The sequence below is a fragment of the Zootoca vivipara genome, chromosome 3 (assembly GCF_963506605.1).
Source record: "Zootoca vivipara chromosome 3, rZooViv1.1, whole genome shotgun sequence".
In the NCBI taxonomy this organism is placed as follows: domain Eukaryota; kingdom Metazoa; phylum Chordata; class Lepidosauria; order Squamata; family Lacertidae; genus Zootoca; species Zootoca vivipara.
The window spans coordinates 104882979-104908517 of record NC_083278.1 but is presented as its reverse complement, the minus strand read 5'-3'; the positions used below and the strand labels follow the sequence as shown (position 1 = coordinate 104908517).

Below are 25539 nucleotides of genomic sequence, written 5' to 3'. Positions count from 1 at the left end.
AATAAAATGTGAAGAATTTTTAACACCCTTTACCAATACTGAAATTACGAAGAGACAATGTTCCCAATGTCAGGTGTGTTCACTTCTCCATAAAATATATCCCAAACCTTCATTACACATTTAGTCTCTACTAAGGGTTCATTAGTATGCCATTTACAAGCAAGGTCTTCCCAGGGAGCCATTAACAAATATATAAAGTTCTTGGTATCACCACTTGAGTTGGGAGTTTCTCAAAACAATTCAATAAAATTACTAATGGAACTGAGGAGACAACCTTTTCAAACGTCCTTGATTATAGTCTGAACAAGCTTTTAAAAAAATATTCTTTATTTCTTTACCATTTCACCATAAGTAGAATTGATTCCTCCCTAGCTGCAGATTTTCCAGCATTCATCACCTGCTGGCTGCTTTCAACTCTTGCTCTCTGTTAGTGCAGATCCATTGAAAAGGCTTGAAAAACCAAATGCTTCTCCACTGGCCCTTATGGATTTCTTCCCCAATGTCAATTTACCTGCATTGAAAAGCTATAATTACATATATCTTACATACACTGGAAATCAAACCTTTGGCTTTTTGATTCCTAAGCCATGAAGTGAATTAGGAGAGGTCAAGTCCCTGTCAACCTGCTGCAATATGTTTTTATTTCAGACAAGATGTTGGACTGTAAGTATTGAATAAAACCAAGGAATGACAACCTCTGCTTTTCTAGATACGCCTCTAACTTTAAAAATTACTTTTTGGCAGGATGTCTTGGAAGTGCCTCTTTCACCAATTTCAAAATTTATATACTACTCTATACCCGGAGGTCTCAGGGTGGTTCACATAAAAAGATCACAGTATATAAAATAAACATAAGAGCAATAACCCAATCATACCCCCCGCCCCCAAAAAGAGCCACATTTTAAAAGGGTATGGGATCAGGTCAACCAAAGGCCTGGTATATCAGTGTACTGGAAGAAGCAAAGATTACCAGTGTTGAAGCAATGATTCTTCAACATCAACTTCGTTGGACTGGTCATGTTGTGCAGATGCCTGATGATCGTCTTCCAAAGCAACTACTCTATTCCGAACTTTAAAATGGAAAGCATAATGCTGGTGGTCAACAAAATAAGTTTAAAGACTGTCTCAGGGCAAATCTAAAAAAATGTAGTATAAACACTGACAACTGGGAAACACTGGCCTACAAGAGCTCCAGTTGGAGAACAGCCTTTACCAAAGGTGTTATGGGCTTTGAAGACACTCGAACTCAGGACGCAAGTGAGAAACATGCTAGACAAATCCACACCGTGATCAACTTCACCCGGAAACCAATGTCCCCACTGTGGAAGGACGTGTGGATCCAGAATTGGTCTCCGCAGTTACTTACGGACTCATTGTTAAAACCGTGTTTATGGAAGACATACTCGGCTACGACTGATTGCCGAAGAAGAAGAAGAAGAAGAAGACGCCAGAAAAAATTATATGGGGAGAGCATTCCATAAACGGAGCCACTGCATAGAAGACCCATTATTGTGTTGCCACCCTCCGGACCCCTCAAGGAAGAGGCACATGAAGGAGGGCCTCAGAAGATGATCTTGGGGTCCGGGTAGGTTCATATGGAAAGAGGCGGTCCCTGAGGTATTGCGGTCCTGAGCCATTTAAGGCTTTATGGGTCAAAACCAGCACTTTGAATTGGGCCTGGAAACTAATTGGTAGCCAGTGCAGTCGGACCAGGATCGGTGTAATAGGCTCAGACCGTCTTACTCTGGTGAGCAACCTGGCTGCTGAATTCTGCACCAGCTGAAGTTTCCAAACTGTCTTCAGAGGCAGCCCTACGTATAATGCATTGCAGTAATCTAACCTTGAGGTAAGAAGAAGAAGGAAGAGGAAGAGGAAGAGGAAGAGGAAGAAGAAGAAGAAGAAGAAGAAGAAGAAGAAGAAGAAGAAGAAGAAGAAGAAGAAGATTTTGCATGAAACTTCTCAAGAACAGTTGAGTTGGCAGTTGCGGTGCTAGAATGAGCCATTATTCAAGTGACTTCAGTGGGCATTTCAATTTTTAGTTAAGTATTTTTATTTATTTGATTGGGGGGCCAGCTGCCCCCGCTGGCTACAGCCCATACCCCCAACCAATTGGGTTTGACATGCCAGTGCCTAGCCTTAATTACCTGATGCAACTAATCCCTATGTTGACCGAAAAGTAGGTTGGTAATAGTTGGGGTCACATCCATAAAATGTTGGTGCCGTGTGGGTTCTTCATTCTGCATCTGGTTCTCCTTCTTTCCTATCTATCTATATATATAAATGTAAAAAGGGCATGTGGGTGGGTATTCTCCAAAACCGTTTGATCGATTGCGTTCAAATTTGGACACCAAGTCACATGAACACATGAAGGATCTTACACAGTTTGCTTAGACAGATGTCACACCTGAGGCAGGTAAAGCAGGTAAAACCCACTGTTCCAGAACACAAAACTCAGACAGCTGGGGATGCTGGGAGCACAGGAGAGGTTGCAAAACTGTGCCCTCTAGCGACAGCTACACTGTTACTGCACCTAGGAAAGCTTCCCTCTCCACAACAGCTTTGCAAACTGGGCCGAGTGGAGGTGGGGGCTCGCCTGGGTGGGGGTTGGGGGGTTGGGGGCGGGATAGGTCATGGGTCAGGACAGGGTGGGGTCAAACACAGGGATAAGCTGGGGGTGGGCGGGAGGGGGCAGGATAGGTCATGGGTTGGGACAGCCTGTGGCCAGTCACAGGGATAAGCTGGGGGGAGGAGGGGGAGGCATAGCTCATGGGTTGGGACAGGGTGGGGACAAGTACAGGGATGAACCGGGGGTGGGGGAGGAGGAGGGGGTGGGATAGCTCATGGGTTGGGACAGGGTGGGGGCAGTCACAGGGATGAGCCACAGCAACGCGTGGCCGGGCCAGCTAGTAATATATAAAAGACAAAGAGCATTGCTTCTAGATACAGTGAAGCTCAAAGTTTTTTTCCATAGCTATCAGAAAATACAACTGCAATCTAAACATCACATTTGATTTAAGAGTTCATATTCATATTAAAATCATAGCTGTGTTAACCAACGGGGACACAAGGATGTGACCTGAGGACTGCATAATTAGAGAGCTTTGGGTTAGCTATGATTGGATTTGAAATTAGTGATTAGCATGTGATAGACCTACTTCTGAAAACGCCAGGCTCCCCTAGCTGCCTTCTGGAGCTTGTTTTTTTAGAAAAACGGTCATTGTTCCCGATTGCGAAGGTACTGAAACTGCAAGAGCTTTAGCACAGCTGGGGGGTAAGTTTAAAATGTATTGTGCTTCCGTTTCATAGAGTTTTTAAAAGCATGTTTTAATGTTAACATAAAGTTATGGCTGAGCATGTTATTGGTAATTAATTGGCACTAAACTTACATGCCTCACAATATTCTCTAAGAGCAAGAGATGAATTTTAATGCATTTAGGCAGACATTAGGCAGCAATCGCACATATGCTTACCTGGAAGTAAATCCCATTGAATTCAGTGGTGCTTACTTTTGAGAAGACATGCATATGATTGCACTGTATCTGCATTTTGTCTATACTTTGGGATTTTTATTGCCAGCTTTATTTATTGGTTTGTTACAAAGTATAATAAATCTAAGTACTGGAGAGAATAAATACTCCTTGTGAAAGGAATAGAAGAATAAAAAGGCTCTCCAATATATGGTTTTTGAAAAACTTTATTATTCAGTCAGAATCAACTGGAATTTCAGTATTCAGAATCCAATGATGCAAAAAAAGCTGACCATCTCCCCTCATAAAACCAATAGCAAGCCTCTCACAGGTTTCACAAAAAAGGTAAATTTGTTTGTTGGATATAACCTTATATACAGTCTTTTAAGCACATGTGAAATATTCCGTTTATTATTTGAACATTTAGCAATGTGTACAGATATATATATATATATATATATATATATATATATATATATAGAGAGAGAGAGAGAGAGAGAGAGAGAGAGAGAGAGAGAGAGAGAGAGAGAGAGAGAGAGATTGCAGTTCTATACTAACTAACCTGAGAGCAAGTCAGATTTATCTGAACAGGGGTCTCCTTTTGAATAGACGTGTATAGTGCTATTAATTCCATAGTCGGCATACTAAAGGTGCAAACCAGAAACCAGGCACAGGTAAGCATTATTAAAGCCTGACTGGTTTAAATGGGAAAGAGAGAGCAGATGCTTAATACTGGGGATGGGGGGGGAATAGATCTTTTTGAAATGTGTAATATTTGTGCATTGTTTCTAAATGGTCTCTCATCCAAATTTTGATCAGGTTCACACACTCGCTCAGGCATGAGAAGATTCCTTAGAGTGGGTCACACCACTGGCTCATCTAGCACAATAATGTCTGCACCAGGGAGGGGGGAAACTGTGGTCCTTAAGAAGTGCAGGGTTTGTTCCCATCTGCCGTAGCCAGAACAGTCAAAAGTGAGGGATGATGATGATGTTCACTGTTGCCAACAACATCTGAAGGCCCACAAATTGCACTGTCTGGCAGTGGCTCTCAAGGGTTACAGTTAGGAGTCTCTCCCCCCCCCCCCACTTTCCTGGAGTTGATAGAAATTGAGCCTGGGCCTCTTTGCATGAAATCAATCTGCTATGTCACTGAGCTACCACTTACAGGTAGGTAGCCGTGGTCTGACGTAGTCAAAATAAAAAAAATCTTCTAGTAGCACCTTAGAGACCAACTAAGTTTGTCCTAGGTATGAGCTTTTGTGTGCATGCACACTTCTTCAGCTACCTGAAGAAGTGTGCATGCACACGAAAGCTCATACCTAAGACAAACTTAGTTGGTCTCTAAGGTGCTACTGGAAGGATTTTTTTTATTTTGTTTTGAGCTACCACTATTCCCTATGTTGCAGCATATGCAGTGGGTCCGAAAATAATCAAGACTTACAATTATTTGTTTTGGCTGGATTATGCCCTAAGAGAATACAAAAACATACATAATACGTGCATGCATGCATACATTTTACTTGTATGCCGCCTTTCCATAATTAAAGCCATGCTCAGAGTGGCTTACAGCATGGGGGGAAACCACATAACTCCAAACGTAACAAAAGAAGTCATAAGCAATAAATAGCACATCAAAAAGGATGCAACCAAATCAAACCATTTCCACACAAATCATAATAAGAGCTAAAAGAAAGATACCCAAAATTAATATCAATGTTTTGTGTATTGAGTCAAAGGATTTTATATCTGTATTGCTATTGTATGTAGTGGCATTAGGGTAAAGTAACTGCCTTTTGGTTCCATAAGGTACAGCTACTATTGGTTCATTTAAGCTGCTGTATTTGGATCCTCTGTCTTATTGGTTTCCTCCAAAAGGCAGCACTGTGATTGCCTGATATAGTTCCCTCCAAAATGTATCCCTTTCTAGCTAGTCCCCCGTCCCTATAAATGTAGCTTTCCTCTCCTCAGAGCTTAGTCTTGTTTGCTAGAGAACTGTCTCCAGCATATTATGTCAAGAGAGCTGAATCAACGAACCCCACATCACAACAACCAAAGACAGCAACAACCCCCCCAAAAACAACCCCCCCAAAATAATTCCTCAACCCAAGAGTCTAATACAGGCTTCCTCAACCTCGGCCCTCCAGATGTTTTTGGCCTACAACTCCCATGATCCCTAGCTAGCAGGACCAGTGGTCAGGGATGAGGGGAATTGTAGTCTCAAAAAACATCTGAAGGGCCAAGGATGAGGAAGCCTGGTCTAATAGACTCATGATTGTAGTGATATAAGTAAGGGCCATAGAAATCAACACAATTTACTTCAAAGTAAAGGCAGCTTCAGTTTGTTAATTACCTTCATTCTTGCTAATGGCTTGGGCTGGTAGGAGTTGGCGTTCAACATTTGGAGAGAGCACCATGGGTTCGCCACATGCAATAAAAAGCTTATGTTTTATTTGTAGTGTCTGCCTTTTGTTGTTTTTTTAAAGCCATTTTTGATTCTGTATTTTAATGTATTTCCGGTTGTCTTTTATGGCATGGTGATTTTAAATGGCAATGAGTGACCCTTTCTCTATGCTAAATGCGGTACGTTATCCTAATTTCCTTTAGGTTTTTCTCAAATGATTTGCCTTCTATGAACTCATGATTTTTTTTGCTGTTTAATTTTTTTTGCTATATTTTCCACTATATGTTGTTTTCGAAAGTGGCTCCTATCAGAGAGAGGGGAGGGATAGAGAGGCCCTTCCATCAGGCTTACAAACAAAAAAGGCCAGGCATGGGAAGGAACAGGAGGGTGGAAGGAAAAATTAGATCCTTGTAAGTCTCTGAATACTTCAAACTGCTTAACTCTGTGTTTGAAGCAGTATAAGCCGAAGTCTGATGTGCCCTGTCATCCTGCTGTGAATATTTCCTATCTCCAAATCCTTTATGGCTTATCATCTGCCTTGAATTATTGGTGCTCCAAACGAATTACAGTAATTCAGAATCAGTACCTCCAGTGCGTTATGCAGACTTATTTCCCAATTTGGTTTCCAATGCTTTCCCCAAATGCAACAGAAAACACCACTGGCTTTTGATAGCAGTCGACAGCATCACTTTGCTTTGTTGTTCTGTTTACTGGAGGGACACAAATGAGTAGCCATTGGTGCCTAAAAAGAAAAAAGAGTATTGATGCCAAGCTGATTCCTTTGCTCCTATAACATTTTACAGGCTCCTAACACTTGTTAGGCACTTCAAGGGACCCAGGTGGCGCTGTGGTTAAACCACTGAGCCTAGGGCTTGCTGATCAGAAGGTCGGCGGTTCGAATCCCTGTGACGGGGTGAGCTCCTGTTGCTTGCTCGGTCCCAGCTCCTGCCAACCTAGCAGTTTGAAAGCACGTCAAAATGCAATTAGATAAATAGGAACCGCTACAGCGGGAAGGTAAACGGCGTTTCCATGTGCTGCTCTGGTTTGCCAGAAGCGGCTTTGTCATGCTGGCCACATGACCTGGAAGCTATACGCCGGCTCCCTCGGCCAATAATGCGAGATGAGCACGCAACCCCAGAGTCGGTCACGACTGGACCTAATGGTCAGGGGTCCCTTTACCTTTACCTTTAACACTTGTTAATGTGCCAATAAATCAATAAATCCCCACGCCCCGATGCCCTCTAGATGTTGTTAGATCTGATTCCAGCTCTCATCAGTCCTTGCCATCATGGCCCAAGATCCAGGATGGTTGGGGATAGCATATTTGGAGAGCACCACATTGTAACTTATGGGTGGCAGCCAACAAACCTGATCTATGGTTAGGATGGGAGCCTGACAGGCTCAGAATACAAGAAGGGACTTTGCTTTCTCTTCTGCCATTGTATAGGCCTCTCCTTTACTGACAGTCACGTTAGTAGGGATAGCTGGGGAGTGTTGATCTGCCTTCTCCCAGTTCAGGAAGTCTCTTTTCTGAAGAAGCCCTTCAGAATACAGTAGGACAACTGTTCTATAGATGTGACCATTAAACCAATATATTCCATGAAGTGCAAGTTATTGAAGTCACTTAAAAGCCATTTCCCCCCAGGGCGTAGCAATTCTGGCCCAAAGTGGAACAATAATGCCATTGTACTTCTTTCTTCCATTGAAAATAGGAACTGGATCATCTGACTCACTGGAGAGCTCACATGCTAAATTATTCAAGACCATGGGATAGTTTGGTTTGGGGGTTTTTGGAAACGCCAAAAGCTCTTTCAAGATGCTTTGACTGGACTTGAAAAAAAATACCCAATGTGTTTAAGAAGCATGGATTCAAACAGAAAAGAAGGTAAAGTATCTACTGAAACAAGAGATTAAAATATTGTCATAAGGTGCAATCTCATTGACACTCTACTCAGCTGCATTCATGGCAGTGTTCTTGGTCCCATGAAGGCATCCACAAACAGAAGAGGAGACCCCCCCCCCTTTATGTCCTGCAGACCTCCCTGATCTATGCAAATCAGCTGCAGACTGATTTAACAAGAGGTTTGAGGTAGCTTGCAGAGATGCAGATGAAAGGGAGCTGGCAAAACCGCTTCTCCTCTTCCAATAGCAGATGCCTCTACTGAATCAAAAGCTTCCATGAGGACAAAGGCATCAGTTGGATTCCATTTATAATGTCCTCACTCACAAACAAATATATATATACATGCTAGAATACAAAAAATAATCCCATTTAGCCTATAGAAACACAACACCCTGATGTGCAGATACCTCATACATGGGAGCCCCACTTAGACAGTGAACCGGTTTCAACAGCGCAGTTCATAAAGGGCCCCTCTAGGTGTTGATTTATTGTGCATTAATGATAGTTTGTTCTCATGATGGGGTGCTTATATGCAATTCTGCTTTAAATTTTTGCCTGAAAAAGTTTTGGGCAGACATACTGCTTTGTTTCCAATCACTGTGTTTCATAGCTTCCGGCCAAATTCCTACAAGCCCCTCTTCCAAATGCTTTGTTTTGGTGGGTCTATTCTGCAACAATGCCTTTGATGCAATGATGGCGCATTAGCAGTGGATTTAAACTAGACCATCCACACTTCATTCGGCTTAACAACAACAACAACAACAACAACAACAATTTATTATTTATACCCCGCCCATCTGGCTGGGTTTCCCCAGCGACTCTGGGCGGCTTCCAACAGAATATTAAAATACAATAGTATATTAAACATTAAAAGCTTCCCTAAACAGGGCTGCCTTCAGATGTCTTCTAAAAGTCTGGTAGTTGTTGTTCTCTTTGACATCTGGTGAGAGGGCGTTCCACAGGGCGGGTGCCACTACCGAGAATACCCTCTGCCTGGTTCCCTGTAACTTGGCTTCTTGCAACGAGGGAACCGCCAGAAGGCCCTCGGCACTGGACCTCAGTGTCCAGGCAGAACGATGGGGGTGGAGACGCTCCTTCAGGTATACTGGACCAAGGCCGTTCAGGGCTTTAAAGGTCAGCACCAACACTTTGAATTGTGCTCGGAAACACTTTATTAGGTGTTCTGTGTTGCTTTCCCAATGTTACTGGATTCCTGCTGTCTGGAGGGTTGTTCTTTCCCTAAAGTGTAATAAAGGTGGGAGAAACAGCAAAACGAAACCCCAGAACTTTTGTGGTATGAGAACTTATGGGATTTCAGCAGGAAGCTCTGGGACATACATCTATTGCAGACAAAGCAGTAGAATTGCCTCAAAACTTTTGCTGATGCCAATAATATTGACAGTATGGTCAAATATAGCTGTCTTGAGCCCGGACATCTGGAGGGGCTGTAACTTTTCATTGCACAAATGGGTGATAATACCATCATGACTCTGAGCACTTATGACCTAATTTTGAAGAAAACAACTGCGCTGGACACCGAAAGTCTTCCCTCAATCCCCAGTAAGTTAAATTTGTGGTGATTCCCAAAACAGAAGAGGCAGGAAAATCATTTGCATTGTCATGCTTCTGTTGGTTAGATATGTACATTTTATATGACAATATTCACATGTGCTACAAACAGGCATGTGTGGCTCTTTGTAGTGCTATGCATGGAAATGTAAAAATAGACCTAACGAACAGTCGTTGCTGTTGGTCTTACCTCACTGGACTTTTCAAACGGAATGCTAAGCACATGGTATAGCTCTGAGCATGGCAAGGTCTAATTTCTCTTTGAGAAAAAGGAGCATCATCTCTAGAATTAAATGGCACTGCTTCACAGGAAATGGTTGGGAGGCACAGACAGGAGATGCTTATTTTTTTTTAGCAGTTATATAAGATTATAAGTGTGCATCCCGCAAGCCCCATTCCCTAGTACTAGCTGAAGTGGAAATTAATTTCAGGATGCTTTGAATTAACTGATGCCCTCCAAGGAATAAAAAGCACTCATTTCTTGTCACAGGAAGAGTTAGACAAAACTGGTACCCAGCCCTGTTATCCGTGTTGTATGTTCCCTTGGCGTGGGCAGGTGTTTAAAAATGACCAGCAGTGAAGGATTTAATTTTCCAGGTGTTTAATTCATGCTGCCTTTCTTGTGCTATTATGGTAGAGCAGTGACTCGTGTGTCTTAGTCAGGGTCAAACTAAATGTGATACGGCATGTTTGTTTGTTTTCTTTATTTATTAAATAGCAGCTGTGGAAGAGGAGTAGAAAGATAAACTGTTGTTTTCTGTCTCCTACTTCTGTCTCTCGCTCAAAAATTACTTCATCTCTGATTGAAAGACTGCATCGCCATGTAAGCAAAGAGTTACAGAGGTGCCCTGCTTTCCTAAGGAAACCCAGGCCCTCTGAGGCTTAAGATAATGAAAGGCAGGCTGTATCACCTCAGGGTCTCAGTGTCCTAAGTAAAAGGCAATCAGATTCCATGCACAGTTAAGGCAAATTCAATAATAAACCCTACCCAACACCACCAATATACCTACACACCTTTCCCGAAGGCGGATAATTACACACAGCCAGATCTATATTTCATTTTACGTGTATTTTATTGACATGGGTTCTCTGCGATGATTTTGGAAACTGTAAGTTAGTGAGGATAGTTGGGCTTCTCTTTGAACTTCCCCCTCCCAAAAGAACTACAATTTCCAGGATTCAGTAAAGTGGGGTTTGTTAAGGTTCTCAAATAGAAATAGAAATACTTTATTGTCACTATACCACTTGTTTACAGTGAGATTAAACGAGCCCCCCATCCCTCCCACAATCTCTCAGTCCTTATTACACTCTGGCTGCTGTCGCACGACCAGCAACCCCAAACGCCAGCTGCAATGTTGCTGTCTTCCATTCAGCAGCCTCACTGAGAAGCACTGAGTTGTGTTCACAGGTGAGCAAAAATAAAATAATAAATTGGATTCAAGAAAGCCAACCGAAAGGAGCAATATTTTATTTAAAAAGGGATGGGGATCCCTTTGAATAGAAGACCAGCTGTGCTGGATCATGCCAATGGTCTAAATGTGGAAATTTTTGGATAGCAAACTCCATTATAACACTGCAGCCCTATGCATGTTGACTCAAAAGCGCGAGTGCATTTGGGATTGCAGCCTAAAATTGTGACTGAGGAACTTATCAGCTGTGTTGGCAGAAGGGAATCCAGGATGGTGTCACTGCATATCTGAGCCACCATTTTGGAGGTGCCATCGTTAACAATGGCTCTACTGAAGAGTCACATGCCCACCCGTACTCGCTGGTCTGATGTGGTGGGATTCACATTGGACAGAAGTCCAGAACCATAGAATCGGAAGAGACCACAAAGGCCATCCAGTCCAACCCCCTGCCAAGCAGGAAACACCATCAAAGCATTCATGACAGATGGCTGTCAAGCCTCCGCTTAAAGACCTCCAAAGAAGGAGACTCCACCACACTCCTTGGCAGCAAATCCCACTGTCGAACAGCTCTTACTGTCAGGAAGTTCTTCCTAATGTTTAGGTGGAATCTTCTTTCTTGTAGTTTGAATCCATTGCTCCGTGTCCGCTTCTCTGGAGCAGCAGAAAACAACCTTTCTCCCTCCACTATATGGCATCCTTTTATATATTTGAACATGGCTATCATATCACCCCTTAACCTTCTCTTCTCCAGGCTAAACATACCCAGCTCCCTAAGCCGTTCCTCATAAGGCATCGTTTCCAGGCCCTTGACCATTTTGGTTGCCCTCCTCTGGACACGTTCCAGCTTGTCAATCAACCACTTCTGGCTGAAACAGATCCTGGATTATCCCAAAAAGAAATCTCTTACTTCTAATATTACTGTATTACATTATAGTTGAAGGCAGGAAATGATCCCCCGCCCCCTTTTTTCTTACATTTATATGATGCCTTTCTTCTAAAATTGCACAGGGTTTTGTTTTTTGTAAAACCAAAAAGGACAGCCGCCAAGTCGCCAAGGCTTCAGGTTGCTCTACCTGAAGTTTTGGGGGGCTGCGCACTCTGCAGACACCCCCCCCCCGGACCCTTCAAGGACCAGGAGAAGAATCTCCCGCTGCCGCCGGCGCTCGCAATCAATCCGGAAGTGGCATTCAACAATGTCTTGGGCCAACACTGCCATTATTCTATTTACTGAATAGATGTGCAGCACATTGTTATGTAGATGGTCACCAACATGGATGGCTTTAAAAGAGGATTGGACAAATTTATGGAGGATACAGCTCATAATGGCTACTAGCTATGCTAGCACTGATTCGGAATACAGTACCTGTTTCTGGAAGCTGCAGAGGAAGAGAGGGCTCCTGTGCTTAGGTCCTGCTTGCCGGTTTCCCACAGGCATCAGGTTGGCCGCTGTGAGAACAGGATGCCGGACTAGATGGGCCATTGGCCTGATCCAGCAGGCTCCTCCTATGTTCTTAGCATAAGAATCAGTTATTCCATAGCTTTTCACAGTTTAAACCAGGCATCCCCTAATCAGGCACCCCCAAAACTGCGGCCCTCCAGATGTTTTGGCCTACAACTCCCATGATCCCTAGCTAACAGGACCAGTGGTCAGGGATGATGGGGATTGTAGTCCAAAACATCTGGAGGGCTGGAGTTTGGGGATGCCTGGTTTAAACCCATAACTAATCATATATATCACATGTATAGCTTTCCATAGGTATAACGTGAACCTGAACCATTGCTATAATTCGGTGCTGAAATTCCTCTGCTTGTAATTGTGGTAGCTTGTGCAAAATTATTATAATGTAGCAGCTTCGAAGCAGGACTCTGTGTTCCAGAAAAGAGACAGGTTTCCACCTAAAGTGGACTGCAAATCACTATGCCCCCATTATATATATATAGCAAGCCTAATAAGTCCCGTTAATTGACTGTGGCTCTTTATTCCCACAGGAGAAACTGAAACTGTGCCAGTGATTAACCCTGCAACACAGCTTGCCCAGGTAAAAATGAGCAACTTGCTCTGAATAATCCCAAACATTTAAGGAATTAGCGAGGCTTTTGATAACTCTCAGTAAAAAAATCATAACAAATCAGACTAGCCAAACAGAGACTTGGTTTAAAACCTTAATGCTATTAATAGCTCCCCAAAATATCTGACATTGAAAAGGCACTTCAACAGTGCAAGATACTCTGATACTTAACCCTTCTTCAATTTGGGGTTAAGTAATCTGGAATAAATATTACATTCTGGTTTTGTTTTCATGAAGTCTTAGGCCACATTTGCATTTTACATTTAAAGCAGTATCATATCACTTTAAACAGTCATGCCTTCCCTGCAAGGAATCCTGGCAACTGTAGTTTGTTACGGGTGCAGAGAGTTAGACATTGATAAGTGGGAGTCATTAATCCTTCCCCTTTGGGGAAAGGTGAATGCTCTCAAAATGAATATTATTCCCCGATTTATCTATATTCTGAGAGGACTTCCAGATTTTATATCCGGATCATACTTCTAAAAGATAAATTCGCTGTTTAGGAAATGCCTCTGGGGCTGAAAAATACTGAGAATATTCCCCCTCCCCGACCTGTTCCATATTTTGCCCACCAAAAGTGGCAACCCTAGCTTCCAAAGACCCTTGTGGTAAAAGAAAAAAAAAGGTCATTAGACATCATTGTGATGCCATTTTATTGGCAGGCAGGCAGCTCCACCCAGCTGGCAAACTTGGCCCACGTTGGGTGGGTTAGATAAGAATCTGACCCCACCCTCTGGGCTAAAGAAGTTCTCTACCCCCAGGTGTCTGCCGTGTTTGGCTTGGTAGGTCACAAGAGGTGCAGGTCTGGTCAAGATCTAAGGAGATCTCTACAGTATTAGCATGTGCATATTACAGGGGGGAGGAATGGTTCTCTTTCTGGTCCTCATAGTCTTGGAAACATGGGAGCCAGGTTCTTTAAGGCATTCGTCTGGAAGGAACGTGGTATGAATGTTCAAGGACCAGGGCTTCCTCAATGGGGGACATTGTCAATGCTTTGTTTATCTATCGGTCTAGGAACAGTTATAGTCGGTTTGTATGTTTAAAAAGCAAACAGGATTCCGCCCAATAAAAGAACAAAATAAAAGCAATAAGGGGAAACGTAATAATATTTCTTGTCAGTAAGAGCTTATTTCATAATATTGCTGTTTATTTAAACACATAGGCAGCCTACAAAAATTAAAGACTGAAGCAGGTTCTGCATGCAGAATTGCATCTAAAGGTAGAGACAAGGCACGTTATGGAAGAAAGGAAAGGAAGAAGGGAAAGAGGCTAATTTGGGAAGAGGCAAGATGAACAAGTGTGTCTGGAATATAATGCCCCCGTTCTCTTTCCACTGACTTCTCAGTGCCTGCTGAGAGAGACAACTTCCTCATCCAACAAACCTTTTGAGTAGAGGTCTTTTCCAGACTGCATCTGTGTTGGAGCTGTTTTTAAGATGCTTTCACAGTTTTAAAACATGTAATGATTTCTTTTGTGTGTTTGTCCCCTGGGTCTCCTGTGGAAGAAGGGGCAGGTACAAATATAATAAAGAATAAATAAAAACCAGTGAGTAAAATCAGGGTGGAAGGGCATTCAAGTGTCAGGAGAAAGAGACACAGGTAGGGAGCAGAGAGGTTAAATCTGAGATTAAAGTGGAAGATTGGCATCTCTAATAAAAAACAAAGGGTCCAGGAGGGACTATAAGCTCAGTGGTAACAAGGCATCTGCTTTGCTTGCAAAAGGTTTCCGGCTCAGTCCCTGAAACCCTGGAGAGCTGCTACCAGTCAGTATAGACAGTATGGAGCTAGATGGGCAAATTTTCTAGAAAGCAGCTTTTTTTTGTTCTTATGTAATCCATTTCTGCAGCGTTAGCGATGATCATGAATTCTGGTTCATTTAGTTGCAGGCTCTGGCTTCTGAACTGAAAACTGGTTTCACCGAAGCGATGCAGGAACTATCAAGAATCCAGCATGGGGAGTATGCTCTCGAGGAGAAGGTCCAAAGCTGTCGCTGTGCCATGGAGGAGAAAGTGGCGGAGATGAAGAATTCTCTTAATTGTTTTAAGGTAGGGCCGTGTCCATTGACAACCAGCCCCTTTTTCTAGGCAGGGAATTAGGCCTGCTTGAGAGCTGGAAGCAGAGAGAGAGAAAGAGAGAAGAGAGAGTTGCCTTGTGACACCTGGCACATGGAGATGTAGAATGCAGAAATACTGGCTGCAGTAAATTAATTACTGCCAGGCATATTCCCCAATGTATTCTGAACCTATTAAGTTCTTGCTGGCATCCATCCGTCTCGAGAGACAATGGAGTGTTCCTTCCAGGGGGTGAAGACAAACCGCAGCGTCAGCATCACCAAAATGACCTTCAATGCAAGTCTGGGGGTGCAAGTCTGCGTGGTGTTTATGGAGGCCCTGGACTGCCCAGACGATGACCCCTCCACCTCCACCTCCGGCCTCACTGATGTGGCCCAAAGGAAAGCAGAGCAATATGCTTGGCACTAGCTTGGCTGAGGAAGTTGCCAGGAGGAGGCGTACAAGACACCATCCAACTATTTTAGGGACGCCACTCTGGATTTGGGTAGGGTTTATTCCATGGGTAGGCAAACCCAGGAGGCCCGGGGGCTGGATCCAGCCCAATCGCCTTCTAAATCCGGCCCACGGACTGTCTGGGAATCAGCATGTTTTTACATGAGTAGAATGTGTCCTTTTATTTAAAATGCATTTCTGGGTTATTTGTGGGGAATAGGAATTTGTTCATTTCCCCCCTCCAAAATATAGTCCGGCCCCCCACAAGGTCTGAGGCACAGTGGACCGGACCCCTGCTGACCCCTGGTTACTCCTTAGCCTTTTCTTCTCCCGAAGATATCCCACAAGGCAGTGGAGGTTTAGGGTCAGAGTTTTCCTTCTCCTTGATGGGCTACCTTCCCTGGTTGATGAGCCCCATCTGCCTCTATTTGGGGGTAATCAGCAATACGGTAAGCACATGAGAGCAGCAATCTAGTCTGATTTTGTTCCCTTGTGTCCAGATTAGTATTACCAAGGTGCTATGTGGGTTAAACCATAGAGCCTAGGGCTTGTCGATCAGGTCAGCGGTTTGAATCCCCGCGACGAGGTGAGCTCCCATTGCTTGGTTCCCGCTCCTGCCCAGCTAGCAGTTCGAAAGCACATCAAAGTGCAAGTGGATAAATAGGTACCGCTCCGGTGGGGAGGTAAACGGCATTTCTGTGCGCTGCTCTGGTTCGCCAGAAGCAGCTTTGTCATGCTGGCCACATGACCTGGAAGCTGTACTCCAGCTCCCTCGGCCAATAACGCGAGATGAGTGCCGCAACCCCAGAGTAGGTCACAACTGGATAATGGTCAGGGGTCCCTTTACCTTTATACCTCACTGTCATAAACCTTGACTCCTAAATCCTTGTCCTGTGTGAGAATGGGCAAAGCAGAAGTCTCATTTAGGGCAATAGAAGCAGCAAGCTGCAAGCTAGCTGCCCTCTCTAATTTTAAACTTGCCCTCAGTCTTTAAGAGGTGAAAGGACTCCAGATATATGCAAACAACTCTTTTTGTACTTAAGTACCACAGGTACACTGTTCTGTTTGGCCATTCATTAGCCTCAATGAGAATAAAAGCACTTTTTCAAATACCACCACCACTGTACCTTCTGGTAAATTAATCAATCAATCCACGGTTGTTTGCATTTCTTAAGGTTAGGATATTGCACCCCGATTCTGCACTTGCACTTGTATGTTCAAGATGCTTCAGGAAAAGATCTACCTTTCTTAACACATGTTGCTATCATTTGTCTTTTTAATCAGGATGAGCTCAGTGATGCCAAGTCCATGATTGAGGAAATCGGTGCCAAGCAGGAGGAGATGCAGCAGAAGATTGAACAGCTGCAGCAGGAGAAGCGGAAAGAATCTCGCAAGCTCAAAGCAAAGTAAGTGATTGTAGACTAAACCTTCTTCAAATCCCTGTGTAACTTCATAGCACTGGTCCCCCCCCCCCCCGGTGCTGCAGTGGTAGATTTTCTGGAGTGCATCAGCTCCTCCTGGCAGCCCCCCCAAGTCATACCCCTCAGAAAGTCCAGTTTATTCAGGTCAACTGACAGTGATAGAATAGATGTTTATATAATATATTCAAGTTGTAAAATGCATTGGGCTTTAGCAAAAGATCTTCAACCAGCAGAAACACAACATTTAGCTTTTAATTATAAATGCAAAAGGTCTTGCAAGCAAAGAGGTATTATAACTAAAACTGCTAGCATGAAGTAGAAGCCCCAGCCAAGGAAAGAAAAGGAAAGAAGTACCCAGCCTCTGCTTGATTATTTCCCTTATTTCCTTACCTCCCTTATGCTAATGTGTCAGAAACAAGCTGTGCTCTTCCCTTGATATGTCCCCCCCCCTTCATGACTTACTCATAGAATTCCAGCTTCAATGTACTACGTAAGATTGTGACAGTGTGTTTGAAACAAGAGATATATTATTTGTTGTTACATTTAACTTTTGTAAATTCTTATGCCTTAAAACAAATGTGTGTCTCCCAAGTGTATGCTCTGGTAGTCTTGCTTTTATTTTATTTTTGCCTCAGAAGAATACAGAAGGAGGAGCATGGATCACAAACAGTCCCTACACCTCTACAAGGAAGTCCCTTTCGATCACTAAACCTTCCGGAGCCAGTTTTGATTAATGAAGATTTTGTAAAGCTGTTGCATAACGCAACATATGAGAAAGGTAGTTATTTTGTTTGGCCGACTCTACCCCATCCTATCCTGTACGCTCAAGGCAGCTTACAATATTTTAACACCTCCTCCTCCCTCTCCTCACCTGAAATCTTTCACTTCCATGAGATCCTACCTTGCCATTCGGCAGGTAAAGGTGTCTTCCTCAGATAGTGCGGTGCCCAGAATAGTTTCTCCCATTTACAAATGTTTCTGTGGGGCCAAAGGTTTAGCAGCTCCCTTTCATTAAAAAGAGAGACAGAGGCAGAAATGTGTGTTAGGGATAATTCAGGAGTCCATTGAAAAACTAAAAATGGGGTCATAAAGGGACACCCACCTCATGGGTTACTGAGCTGCAAATGTCTGCAGCTGCATCATGCCCACTGATTGGACAGAAAATACCCGGTTGTACACAGAAAAGGGACAATATATTGTTGTTCATAAGGGAAAGACAATCATTCAGCAGTGGTAGGAATGACCCTTCTGGAAGCAGCACAGAATCCTCTGTAAAATTTGAGCGAACACCTTATGTAAAAATAATAATAATAACCTGAGCAAAAAGGGTTTATTCGGAAGCAACCATAGGTCATAGGATCATAGAAAAATAGAGCTGGACGGGACCACAAGGATCATCTAGTCCAACCCCCTGCAATGCACGAATCTCTTTGCCCAATGTGGCGTTTGAACCCACGACCCTAAGATTAAGAGTCTCGTGCCCTTCTGACTGAGCTATCAGTCAGATGGCAGTAATGGCATAGACTACATTAAAAACAATATCAACCACACTTTTTTTATTCCAGTGCCTTAAATTTTTAAAAAACCAAAAACCCTCAAAGCACTTTCCTCAATGTTTGACTTTAGATCTTTACGTGAAGCTTGCTTTACTCACCTTCCTTTACAAACAACTAAAATTTCTCCTGTTCTTGCTTAGTCTCTGACTGCAGGCCCATGGCACTAGGAGAAGGCAGCATGAAAGGTCGGTGCACTTGGAGGGGGGTGGTTTTGTTGGTTCATCAGTTTCTGCTCCCAAATATTCCCTGTTTGGCAGGTATTCCTAACCAGCAAGTGGTACTTGAGGAGGGAGCACAGCATTCTCCAGAATGGGGGCACAGGGCAGTGGTGAAGTTGGGGGGGGGGAGTGCTGGGTTGGCAGCGCCAGCATGCTGCATGTTGCATACACGACACCTGCACCAGGGCAGCAACACTATCCATCCGGAGCTCCCCTGCCCTCTCCCTGTCCTGGTGAATGCAATGCAGCTGCCAGAAGGCCACCCTGCCACTCCACTGTTGCTACCGATTATTAAGAGACATGTAATGGCAAGGTCATTTCAAAGGGTCCTTTATTGACTTGTGGAACTCACTGCCACAAGATGTGGCAATGGAGCTCTAGAACCGCTCACCATATGTCCTCCTGCTCTCGTTCCTTAGCTACGTCCAGATTGCTCCCTTATCTTTTAAGCCAGGAATGTCCAACAGGTAGATCGTGATCTACCGGTAGATCACTGGACGTCTGCGGTAGATCACAGGTAGATCATTGGCTCCCCCCAAAGAAACTGAACAACTGTGGCTCCCCTAAAAAAAGCTCAACATTTTACCTCCTCCCTGAAAAAACTCAACAACTTGGACCCGAACCCCCCCCCCCAAAGGGGGTAGATCACTGCCAGTTTTTAACTCTGTGAGTAGATCACAGTCTCTTGGGAGTTGGCCACCCCTGTTTTAAGCTATTCTGGCACACATAGGAACACAAGAAGAACTTTGCTGGATTAGACCAAAGGCCTCTCTAGCCCAGCATCCTGTCTCTTATGTCAGACAACCAGGTGTCCGTTGGAAAGCCCGTAAGCAGGGCAAGAGTGCAACAGCACCCTCCCCACTTTTTATTCCTCCCCAGCTGGTATACCCAGTGTCATTCTGCCTCCAACAATGGAGGGGAGAGCATGACTAGTCACCATTTTACTCTGATTGAGCACACTTGTTTCAGAGCCTTTATGCAGCAGTCCAGCCTCTTTCGCAATGGGTTTTCGACCAGCCTGATGGGCCAAGTGGCCATTAAGGATGCACCTGTTGGTCCTGCTGACACTCTGTTCTGATTCCTAGGCTTAACCAGTACAAATCTGGAGGCGGAAGAGAGCCTCAGAGCTGCCTCATCTGCCGATGCTCAGCCAAAGGGCCAGTCATCATCCACAGTGTGGAAGCAGCCCAAGGACGGTAAAGACTGGGCTGGCGAACATATTTCAAAGGACCAAAGTGACAGGCAGAAGGAACTAGGTCCCAGTAGCTATAGCTCAATGGAGAATGCACTGCGGGAACCGTCTATTGCAGGTGAGAATAAAGGTAGAAGCTAGAAAGCAAAAAGGCTTTAGAGGAGGGATGGGGAAGCTGTGGCCCCTGTTCATTGCTAGACTACAACTCCCAACAGCCATTTCCATTGGGCATGCTGGGTGGGGCCGATAGGAGCCCAACAATTTCTGTTGGGGCACCAGTGAGCTACCCTGGTCTAGATTCTATTGAGGAATTTGAATAAATCATTGCTGTAATCTGTAGAGCAGGATTTGAAATTGCTAATCCTAGCAGTAGCTTCTGAACTCAGGGTTCATTTGAAATCTAGCTTAATGGCTTCTGACTTCTTACGGTGCTACCAAACTGCTGCTACTTCAGTGTAAGAAGCGGTGAAAATGTCACATTCCTTTGGAATTATTTCCCCCTTTCTGAGCATCACCACAAAGGCAAATTCCAGCCAGGCAAAAGCAGCCAAGGAGGGTGCAGAGCAGGGCTGGTTGAGGAGGGACCTGGCACGGGCATAGTCAGCCTGGATGCCTACATTGGGCCCCCGAGTCACTGATAAAAGAATTGGGTCTTTGTTTTTCTGCTTGCTCAAACTTTTCTTCTTGTAATGACACCTTGTCTAGATACGAGTGCATGATCACAATAATTAGGAACACGTTTGAAACACCAAATCGTTTTCGCTTTGTTTCTCCAAAGCTAAAAGGCAGAATATCGCTTTGGACTTACTTGAGTCAGAAAGGAAGTATGTTGTGAACCTGACCCAGGTCCTCAAAATTAAAGCCACATTGTATGGACAGGACATGAAAAGGAACTCCAAGGATAGAAGGTATTTACTAATTGTACTTACTGTTAGGCAACGATCCCTGCAGCCCTTCCTCTTTCCATCCTTCCCTCTCCATTCAACATTTTTCTTGCCTTCATAAGCCAGGCACTGATTTGCTGCTTTACCTGGTCATGCTCTCTTTTTGATAATGGAGCACCCTTTGTCCTCTTCAGACAGAGATCATCTCCAGCTGCTTCAGCAGGCATTGTCTACAGTGGCTTCAGGTGGCTGAAAACCCTCCCATCCTGCCCTTGGAGCTGCTCAACAGCCACTACCAGACTTGTCCTGCTCACGTCCATTGTGATCACTGTTAGACCCACAGTTGAGGGTGAAACAGCCACCATGAGTTATGACGCGTACTGTATACCTGAGGGGAAGTAATTCTGCTGCAGAAGCATGGAGAAAATCAGAACCTTAAAAGGACTGAAATGGACAAATTTGTCCATCCCTAGTCAGATCTCATCTGGAATAGTTGTTTTTTCCTGCTGAAGGTTATCACTCCAAGAGGGATATAGCTCAGGAAAGTGATGTGGGGGTAGGAAAAGGATTAAATACCAGTGCCACTGCTCCAATTTAAAGTAGCTGGAAGGGGGTCTACAACATTGTGAGAAAACAAACGTTTTCTCCAACATCAAGTCTACTTCATAGTTAACTCAAAATCAGTACCTTGAATTGTCTCTCAAATACCTTCTCACTGCTTCGGCCTTGTGTATATTTAGCAGGCTGGGTCGTGTTTTAAAGTGCATTTCTTCTGTTTGTTAATGGCTCTTCAAAATGCTGTTCCCGCTGTTTCCTGGCTGCAGTTTTGTCCCAAACTCTCTTCGGTACTTGGTCCAGCAGCATGTGGACTTACTTCATGCCCTGCAGGAGAGAGTGTTGAGCTGGCCGCGGCAAGGGATCCTGGGAGACATCTTTCTCAAGCTAACCAACGATGAGGTACATGTGTGAGGAATGCATTGTACAGTAATTGGGCCATTTTGCACCAGCGGAATGAATTGTACATGTATGTCGTCCCTCCCTCAAGAACTAAGCACATTATCATATCATATCATATCATATCATATCTACTCCCCCCCCCCCGAACAAGCTTCTAACTTTAGAGCCTAATGTTGATGTGTCCAACAGGTGGAGCTTATTGAGTCAGAGAAATGTGCATTCTATATCATCTCTTGCAGTTGTTTTTAGATGCTTTTTTGGGGTGGGTGGGGTGGAGACAGGATAATATTGAAGCATTTCTGCCTTTTGTGGAAAAGATCCACGATTTTGCCTCAGGGCTGAATTGCTGCCTTGGTCCATGTTTTTCAAACGGAGTCAGGTAGAATGTGTCTGTCACACACATAAGGATTCTCAAGAGATGTTTCTTATTTGCTTTTTAGAACGGTTTTTTGGATTATTACGTTGCTTGCTTGAGAGACTTGCCTGAGTGCATTTCACTGATCCATGTGGTGATTGTGAAGGAGGTGAGTTCGGGTGCGTTTTGAACTACTGACACATCTGTGCGCTTTGAGCAGATTATTAGTCATGTTGGTGTTGATCCAGATTCCAGACCCATACAGAGATTCTGTAAAGAGGGTTTTCCCTCTTCAGTTCTTTGACAAGACACAGTTGGATACCAAGCTGTGAGATAAACTGTCCTAAGCGTACTTACCCATTGTGTTTCACTCTGGACTATATATATGCTGCTGAATCTGTTTTAATGTTTGTTTATTGCATTTTAAATGGATTTTACTGTAAACTGCCTTGAGATGTTCTTATAAATGGTGGTATATAAACATTTCAGTACAAATGACCTTTTCTTCTTTACGTATCTTCTCTTGTCGACAGATTGAGGAAGAAATCAAGTCTGATATTTACATATTCTTCTTTCATATTGTCCAGCGTGTTCCTGAGTACCTCCTTCATTTACAGGTAAGATATAATGAGGATCAGTGTTAGGAATGTAAGACAACATCAGTTTCTGTTCTGCTCCATAACCATTGCATTGCAGCGTTGTTTCTGTTCTGCTGCAGCTTGGTTTCTGACAAAAAAAACCCCTATGTTATTAATTTAGTTTCCACTTTGGCAAAATTTTACATAATTATGTACTTAATTCTTCTATCGTTATATAATGCAAAGGAAGTGCAATGCATTTTTAAAAAGAAAATAATAAATTATGTATTGTTTGGAGACTGAACACAACAACAATAGTGCATGCCAATTGTATTTGCTCAGCAACAAATTTCAGTTCTCCAACGTGCCTAACACTATAAACGCTGATGACAGGGGTGGCTAATACCCCTGAGGACAGGATCACACTTCAAAATGACTGAAATATACTCGGAGTCGAGAGTGAATTTCATGCTCTTTATTCAGCTCATAGTCATCAAGGAGGAGAAGAGAAGACGAATGGCTCTTTTCCCAAAACCATCTGCTTATATACATTATTTACACAATGGGCCTTGCGTGATTGGCTACTTCAGGGCTACACCTGTGGGCCAATTATATTGTGGATTGACTTCTGCCTGCAGCCTGATTGGCTGCTCCTACAGGCCAATCAGGTAGCAGATTCACTTCTGCCAGCCGCCTGATTGGCTGCTCCAGCAGGCCAATCAGGTTGCGGATTCACTTCCACCTGGAGTTGGATTGGGTAGCTCCCGCTGATTCTGAATCCTATTGTTCTAGGATTCAGCTCAGTACATAACACCCCTCCCCTCTAAGTTCCAGTCCTGCCCGGGAAGTTGCATTCGTAGTCCCCAAGGTCTGCTGGCCGCCTCCGTGTGCGTTGTGGCCTGGGGTGTTCCTTGGTCAGGGGTTCTGGTTCTGGCTCGTGTTCCGAGGCTGCTGGCTGTGCCGGGGCTGTCTGGTCTGGCGCCACTGAACCACTAGGTTGTGACTCTGGTTCCGGTGTCCTTCCAGCCTCGGGGCGCCCCTCTGTGCCTACTGCTTCTGCTTCCCCTGCCCACCCCTCTCGCTCTACAGGCCTCACTGCCCTGCTGTCCCCTTGGGACCCCTCTGTCCCGCTCTCCTCCCGGGTTCCTCCTGGGAATCGTCGCCGTAGCTGGTCGCAGTGGCGGCGCCAACATTGGCCCCCTTCCGTTAGTACCTCGTACGACACGGGACCGGTCACCTTGGTGACTGTGGCGGGTACCCATGCTGGGCCTGCCCCAAAATTCTTTGCATACACTGGGTCCTGGGCCACAAATGTCCGGGGGTTCCTGCCTTTCCCCTCCACTACCTCATCCTGAGCTCTGTCGGGGTGAAGTCGGTCCAGTCTAGTTGCAAGGCGCCGGCCCATGAGTAGTTCAGCTGGGCTCCGGCCCGTCGTTGTGCTTGGGGTGCTGTGCTGTGCTAGAAGAAATGCGGCAAGGCGGTATTCCCAGTCCCCTTGTGTTATGCGGCGGAGGCTGTCCTTGGTGGTCCGCACCATGCGCTCCGCTTGGCCATTGGTGGCAGGGTGGAATGGTGCTGAGCAGATGTGGCGGATGGCGTTCTGCGCTGTGAAGGTCTGGAACTCCTCTGACGTGAATGCGGTTCCATTGTCCGAGACGAGGGTGTCAGGGAGCCCGTGGGTTGCAAACAGCTTACGTAGTACCCGGATGGCTGCCGCCGTAGAAGTGGACGGTACCAGTGCGACCTCCAGCCATTTGGTGTAGGAATCCACCACTATGAAGAATGTTTTTCCCTGGAAGGGGCCAGCGAAGTCCACGTGCAAGCGTGACCATGGATGTCGGGCGGACTCCCAGGGCTGGACTGGGGCCCTTGGGGGATCCGGGCGGGACTCTTGGCAGGTCTGGCAGTGTTGGACCCAGGCCTCTATCTCTCTGTCAATCCCCGGCCACCACACATAACTCCTGGCAAGGGCCTTCATCCTCACTACCCCTGGGTGTGTCTCGTGTAGGGCTGTGAGGACCCTTTTGCGGAGGGGCTGGGGAACAACGACCCTGCTTCCCCATAACAGGCACCCCTTGTGGGCCGACAGTTCATGTTTGCGGTTTGTGTAGCCAGCGAATTCTGGCCCGGGGCTGCTGCTGGGCCATCCTCGCCACACCCAGTCCAGGACCCGGGAGATGACCCTATCTTTTGTGGAATGGTGCGCAACTTCTTGTGCCTGAATGGGTCGGTCGGGAAGCAGCTCCAGGGTCATAACCTCTTGCGCGGGCGCTGGGTCGGGGCCTGTTTCTGGTAGTGGTAGCCTGCTGAGTGCGTCTGCGTGGCCCATCGCCTTCCCAGGGCGGTGGATTAGTGCATACTGGTAGCCGGCAAGGAAAATTGACCACCTGAGGACACGTGGAGACAACACTTGGGGGGTCTGCTTCTCGGGGGCAAACAGGCCAAGCAACGGCTTGTGGTCAGTCACTATGGTAAAGGGCCGCCCGTACAAGAAATCATGGAATTTTTTTACGCCCTTCACGATTGCCAGACCCTCCTTGTCAATCTGTGAGTAGTTTCGTTCGGCTGCAGCAAGCGTCTGGGAGAAGTATGCCACCGGCACCTCTCTTCCATCCGGGAGTTGGTGTCCCAGGACAGCGCCGATGCCATAGGGAGAGGCGTCGCATGCCAGCACCACTGGCAGCCTCTCGTCGAAGTGTGCCAAGACCGAGTTCGAGACGAGCAAGTCCTTGACTGCCTGGAATGCGGCCCTTTGTCGCTGGCCCCACACCCAAGGGGCCCTTTTATCTAGGAGTCTGTGTAGGGGCTCCGCTACCGCTGCCTTATGGGGAAGGAAGGCATGGTAAAAGTTCAATAGTCCCAAGAATGACTGAAGTTCGGGCTTGCTCTTGGGCGCTGGGGCCTCACAAATGGCCCGTACCTTGTCACCGGTTGGATGGACCCCTTCTGCGTCCACCTTAAATCCCAGAAAGTCCACCTGCGGCACTCCCAGTAAACACTTTTCCCGCTTCACCTTGAGGCCCGCCGTCTGGAAACGGTGCAGGACGGAGCGGAG

General features: G+C 45.2%; 1 protein-coding gene across 4 annotated transcripts in view; it reads left to right on the top strand.

The window, feature by feature from the left end:
- The window catches only part of ARHGEF33 (Rho guanine nucleotide exchange factor 33), a 38174-nt gene that overhangs the window by 1725 nt on the left and 10910 nt on the right, over positions 1-25539 (top strand). Inside the window, exons 1-12 of one of the 4 annotated variants that reach the window (XM_060273071.1) lie at positions 2858-3271; positions 7583-7755; positions 12741-12790; positions 14700-14864; positions 16608-16729; positions 17383-17522; positions 18441-18485; positions 19604-19828; positions 20489-20618; positions 21419-21551; positions 21992-22075; positions 22440-22523. In XM_060273071.1, the coding sequence (XP_060129054.1) occupies positions 7719-7755; positions 12741-12790; positions 14700-14864; positions 16608-16729; positions 17383-17522; positions 18441-18485; positions 19604-19828; positions 20489-20618; positions 21419-21551; positions 21992-22075; positions 22440-22523 (1215 nt within the window). In that variant the 5' untranslated portion in view covers positions 2858-3271; positions 7583-7718. Of the gene's footprint in view, positions 1-2857; positions 3272-7582; positions 7756-12740; positions 12791-14699; positions 14865-16607; positions 16730-17379; positions 17523-18440; positions 18486-19603; positions 19829-20488; positions 20619-21418; positions 21552-21991; positions 22076-22439; positions 22524-25539 lie in introns of those variants that run through there. The other 3 variants (XM_035111029.2, XM_060273070.1, XM_060273072.1) reach the window with 3 other exon arrangements.